The sequence below is a fragment of the Chlamydomonas reinhardtii genome, chromosome 5 (assembly GCF_000002595.2).
Source record: "Chlamydomonas reinhardtii strain CC-503 cw92 mt+ chromosome 5, whole genome shotgun sequence".
Taxonomy (NCBI): Eukaryota; Viridiplantae; Chlorophyta; class Chlorophyceae; order Chlamydomonadales; family Chlamydomonadaceae; genus Chlamydomonas; species Chlamydomonas reinhardtii.
The window spans coordinates 1988280-1993521 of NC_057008.1; the positions used below are offsets into that span (position 1 = coordinate 1988280).

The 5242-nt window shown below is 64.2% G+C and overlaps 2 protein-coding genes across 2 annotated transcripts in view; both read left to right on the forward strand.

Annotated features, from left to right (window-relative positions):
* The first annotated feature begins 1259 nt into the window (after positions 1-1259).
* Positions 1260-3451, forward strand: CHLRE_05g241644v5 (uncharacterized protein). The gene has a single exon (XM_001700629.2). The coding sequence runs from the start codon at positions 1692-1694 to the stop codon at positions 3216-3218; it is 1527 nt and encodes a 508-aa protein (XP_001700681.2). The 5' UTR covers positions 1260-1691; the 3' UTR covers positions 3219-3451.
* Positions 3452-3499: 48 nt separating this feature from the next.
* CHLRE_05g241645v5 (uncharacterized protein) overlaps positions 3500-5242 on the forward strand; it is a 1912-nt gene continuing 169 nt past the window's right edge. Inside the window, exons 1-2 of the mRNA XM_043062398.1 lie at positions 3500-3511; positions 3685-5242. The exon at positions 3685-5242 is cut by the window's right edge and continues 169 nt beyond it. Of these exons, the coding sequence (XP_042924753.1) occupies positions 3789-5138 (1350 nt within the window). The 5' untranslated portion in view covers positions 3500-3511; positions 3685-3788 and the 3' untranslated portion in view covers positions 5139-5242. The remainder of the gene's footprint in view (positions 3512-3684) is intronic.

The window sequence follows — 5242 nt, forward strand, 5'->3', positions numbered from 1 at the left end:
TGCGCACATCCGGCACCACCTCCGGCCCAACCTACTTGCCTGCTGATCCTGCGTCGCACTTCAAGTCCTGCTTTCTGCTGTTCCGTTCTCGCCCTGCTCTCCACTTTCGCCGGCCTTCTCGCATGCCGCGCATCCCCGCGTGCCAACCGCCCGTTGCCCCGCCCTGCGCACATCGCCCCCTTCCCCCTCCCTCCTTGGAGGGACAACCCCACAGACGTCTTGCACCGGGGTCCGTACGGACCCCGGCTTTAAGACGCCCATCAGTAAACCATCTGCGTCGAGTTCAGTGACCCCGGGTCTCTTGGCGGTTCCCCCCAAAATCGCGCCCGGTAGCGCCCGCGCGAAATTTCATAAGATTCCTCATAATACAAAAGGCCGATGCGAGCAAAGATGGCCCGCGAAACGGCACCCCTCAGGAAAAACGACTGGAATGCATGCCGTCGCGCGCACCGTACTGTCACTGCCAATACTTACAATGTGGCTAAATCCTCATAATGCTCAGTTCAGCTTTCGTCGGGGGCTAACGAGCTAGACCTGCTGCCTTCATCGCGCCCTCAGTAACACCACATCGCATTTTCTTGCCGCGGCGCCATAGACACCGCGATATACTTCACAATATCTTCAAGTACATACGAACGTTATAACAGCAATTCGTGCACGATAACGAGCACAGCTGCTTCAAGTCCCTCCCTAACGCACGTCGCTCCCCATTGTGGCAACGCCATAGGCCTCGCGGGCCGCGCCTAAATGACTTTGACGTAGACAAGGCACTGCTACACATGGCAGAGCTGCAAATTTCGGTGATGCACCTCGCGCGTTTCTGGGGCATGGCATTGTTTCGCCGTTCCGCCAGCGAGGACGCATCTATCTTCCCTGCACAGCATTTGCGACATCCTTTGGCAAGTCCCTTCTGCAAGTTCTACCACACAAAATCCTGCAGCCAACTCGGCGCAACAGCTGCGCACAACCGGCGCCACCTCCAGTCCCGCCTCCGGGCCCGGCTTGCTTGCCTGCTGCTCCTGTGTTGCACTTCAACTCTTCCTTCATGCTGTTCAGTCCTCGCCCTGCCATCCAATCCTGCCTGCCTTCTCGCATGCCGCGCATCCCGGCGTGCCAACCGCCCAGTGCCCCGCCCTGCTCACACAGCCCCCTTCCCCCTCCCTCCTTGGAGGGACACCCCCACAGACATCTTGCACCGGGGTCCGTACGGACCCCGGCTTTAAGACGCCCATCAGTAAACCATCTGTACCCAATCCTAAGATCGCAGTGACCCGTGGTCTCGGCACGGTGTAGCCCCGATTTCCAGCGCCTTTCGCCCCGCGCGAAATCGCATAATGTTCCTCATAATGCAAAACACCGATGCGAGCAAAGACAGCCCGCGAAACGGCGTTCCTCAGGAAAAGGGCTGTTTTAGGCGGAGAAAGGCTTTGCCTGCACGTAGTGTAAAATAAGTTTTGAAGCGGGGCTAAGGAAGGAGGGACGCCCACGGTTGTGAGAGGCGGGGGAAGGGGACAAGTGCGGACGAAGGCCTGGGGTCAAGGCGTGTCGAACCCCATCGCTAGGCAAGGGCTGAAGGTAGTAAGCGTGTGGCCTCGGTGGGCTATTTGTTAAGTTCCGTTTGGTGTAGAATCGTGTCAGTAGGCAGTGAGAGGCTCGTTAGTGCACGGCACGCTAGTTTTGTGTTTCGGAAAATGGGCCGACAAGGGCCCTCGACAGTGCAGGGTGTGCAGCGGTCGTTAAAGCTAGACGCCGCCAAACCTCTCAGTAAGGCGGATCAGAAGTTCATGGAGGCAGAGGACAAGAAGATCAGCGCAGCTATGCAGGCTTGCGACGAGCAGATCGCTAAGCTCGCCAAGCCCCGGGGCACGAGGTCGGGGCAGACGGGCCCGGCAGAGGCCAAGTACGCAGCCGATAAGCTGGCTCTGGAGCAGCAGCGTGACCAGGCGATTGTGGTGATTCGGCAGGGCGCCACATTCAAGCAACTGCAGGCGCGCGTTGCTCGGCGCAAACTGCTGTTGGCGCGACTGGCGGAGCTGCAGGCGCAAGCGCAGCAGGAACTGCCAGAACTTGCAGAGGGAGCGAGCGAGGACGAGGCCGCGGACGATGACGGTGATGACGATGACGGTGAGGAGGTGGAGAATGTGGATGCACCGCTAGGGCCAGGGGTGATCGCGGGTGGGACGGTTCAGAACAAGCAGCTGCAGAAGCAGAAGCAGACTGGTCAGCGGCAGCAACAGCTGGGGGGCAGGGCAGTGCTGGCGAGCGGACAGAAGGGCGCGGCACGGGCGACGAACAAGCTCACGCGTTCTCCCTTCCTTTCTCCCGATGACTCGGACTCCGAGCTGCTGGGGGAGATGTGGGAGGAGGATGCTGAGACGGAGGCCCTGCGGCGGGCAGCGGGCCGGCGGTCCAACAAGGACCGCCTACAGCAGCTGCTGGCGGCCGGCGCTCCCACGCAGCCGCCGCCGCAGCTTGCTGCGCTGCCGCAGGTGGACTCCGTGGCCGCGCTTATGAGTGGCTTGGCGCAGGAGAAGGCAACCGCACAGCTGCTGCAGGACATCCCTTTTCTGCAGCAGATTGCGACGGCCACAGGGGCGCGCGCGCCCACAAAGAAGCCCAGCGTGTTTGATGACCACCTGCAGGACCAGATCGATGATCTCAGGCAGCAGCAACAACTGGGCCTGCAGCTGGTGGCCCAGGCACAGGACGCATCATCCCGCGGTCTGCTGCAGGAGCACGTGGCGGTGGTGTCAGTCAAGCTCACGCAGCTGCAGGACTTCCAGCAGCTGGTGCCGTGGATGCGGAAGGCGGCGAAGGGCCACGACGTGTTCATGAGCACCATGCAAAAGGGCTCAGCGGCGGAGAAGGCGTTCCTGAAGGCGGCAGCAAAGCAGCTGCAGCACCAGGCGCAGGCCGAGCGTGCGCGGGACCGGAAGGGCAGCGGCAGCGGCAGCGGGGCGTGGGCAGCGCCAAGCGACGACAGCGAGGAGGAGGCGCTGCCGCCTCCTCCCAAGCGGCAGCGGATGGAGCCGCCGCCAGCGTTCAAGCAGCAGCCGCTCATCGAGACACGCTCTTGCGCGTGTTGCGATAAGATGGGCCACATCTGGCGCAACTGCCCGGACCTGCTGCGGATGCCGGAGGCGGAGCGGTCGGCGAAGATCAAGCAGCTCAATGAGCTGTACTCCGGCGGCGGGGCCCGGCCCCGGGGCCGCACGTAGGAAGCTGCGGAGCTTGTCGCCGGACGCCGCCGGGCTCGGCCGGCGGCGCGGCCCACACCAGACACGGTGGCGGCGACAAGCTCACAGGGCCAAGCAGCGACTGACAGAGGTGAGCGACCGGACGGCAGTGGGTACTAGGGTCGTGTGGCACCGAATCTGCTTGGCGGGGCGCGGGCGGGGCGCGCGGGCACGGTGGGGTGTATAGGAGCGTCGGCGTTTCCTTCGTTGCTGGGCCCACGACACTGGGTGACAGGCCCCCGGCAGGTGCCCGGGTGACGAAACGCCCCCGGCAGGTGCCCGGGTGACGAAACGCCCCCGGCAGGTGCCCGGGTGACGAAACGCCCCCGGCAGGTGCCCGGGTGACGAAACACCCCCGGCAGAGCATCCGGGTGACGAACTGCTGGGCGATACGTAGACAGGGCGCGGCGCCCTTTCGGTGTGTTTTCTCCCCTCCTTCCCTCCACAGGCGCAGAGGCCGCGATAGACGGCGGGGCTGTGGAAGGTTTGCTGCAGACAGCCTTGACGGAGGACTGGCTGTTGTCGGCAGCCGCCGACGCAGCTGCGGGTGTGATGCAGCGCGCAGCAGCACTACTGGCGGAGGAACAGCGGGTGGCGACAGACACTGCAGTCGTGGCGGCGGAGGCGGCGGAGCAATCAGCAGCTGCTGCGGTGGCAACTGCAGCAGCTGGCACGACCTGGTTTGGGCCAGATGGCGTCAAGTTACGTACCGCAGCCTGGCAGGCATACGGGTTCGACTCGCCGGCCATCAGGAATGAGATCGTGTGGCAGTTTCACACGGAGCCGGCGGCGCGCACCGTCCGCAACCACGCATCCGCACGGCAACACCGGCAGCAGCTGGGCGCGCACTTCGATGCCATGTTGCGGGAGGGAATTACAGAGCAGTATAGCCCGGCGGTGCATGGCGCAGTGGAGAGCTTCGCAGCGGTAGTCAACCCCCTACACGTCATGCCAAAAGGCAACGACATCCGGCCCATCATCGACCCCAGCACGTCCGGCGTCAACGCATGCATGCAACAGCTGCCGTGCCGACTGCCGGACCTCGCAACGCTGCTGGAGCAGCTGCCGCACAACGGATACCTGGGCAAGCGGGACCTGGCGTCCGGGTTTCATCATTGTGTGTTGGCACCAGCAGCTCGGCGCTTCATGGCCTTCCGCCACCCCGTCAGCAATGCACTACAGCGCTACATTGCCTTGCCGTTCGGCGCCAGCCAGAGCCCCGCCATCTTCTGTGAACTGACGGCGGCCGCTACCACCATCTTCCAGACCGAGTGCGACCGGCGCGGGCTGCAGGTCTGCATCTTCACGTACTGCGACGACTTCATGATCGTCGGGCAACGGCACACCGGCGTGGTGGGCGCGTTCGAGGTGATGGACGTGGTGGGAGCGGAGCTGGGCCTCACGTGGAAGGCGGCCAAGGACCAGGGGCGGGACGTGGCGTGTCAGCAGCTAGAATTCCTGGGCATGCTGTTTGACACGGTGCGGTTGGAGATGCGCATTACACCTGACAAGCGGCAGCGGTACGCAGCGGGGCTGCGATCGCTGCTCGACGCAGCGGCGGCCGGCGCGGTACAGCGGCACGATCTGGAGACCACTGCCGGCAGGCTCACGTTCGTTGCCCGCGCATGCCGATGGGGATACACTTTCCTGCAAAGTGTCTACGACACGCTGTTCTCGACGCAGCAGCCGGCCCCACCCACAGTGCGGCTGGGCCCGGCGGCGCTCGAGGACCTGCAGTGGTGGTGGGAGGTGCTGCGGGTGGACTCCTCACTTTGGGACGGCGCCCGACAATGCACGGTCGCGGGACTGGAACTGGTGCGGGGGGAGTTCGCTGACGCTCAGAGCGGCGCCGTGGTGTTTACCGACGCCAGCGGGGTGGGCTTCGGCGCCGCGTGGAAGTAGGCGGAGCTGCAGGGAGTGTTCTCGCAGCAGCAGCGGCAGTCGCACATCGCTTGGTTAGAGCTAACGGCGGTGGTGCGAGCGTTGCAAGCGTGGGCGCCGCGGCT

Bases quoted from the DNA above. Each gene is read 5' to 3' on its own strand.
- CHLRE_05g241644v5 (XM_001700629.2), top strand. From the start codon at position 1,692: ATGGGCCGACAAGGGCCCTCGACAGTGCAGGGTGTGCAGCGGTCGTTA.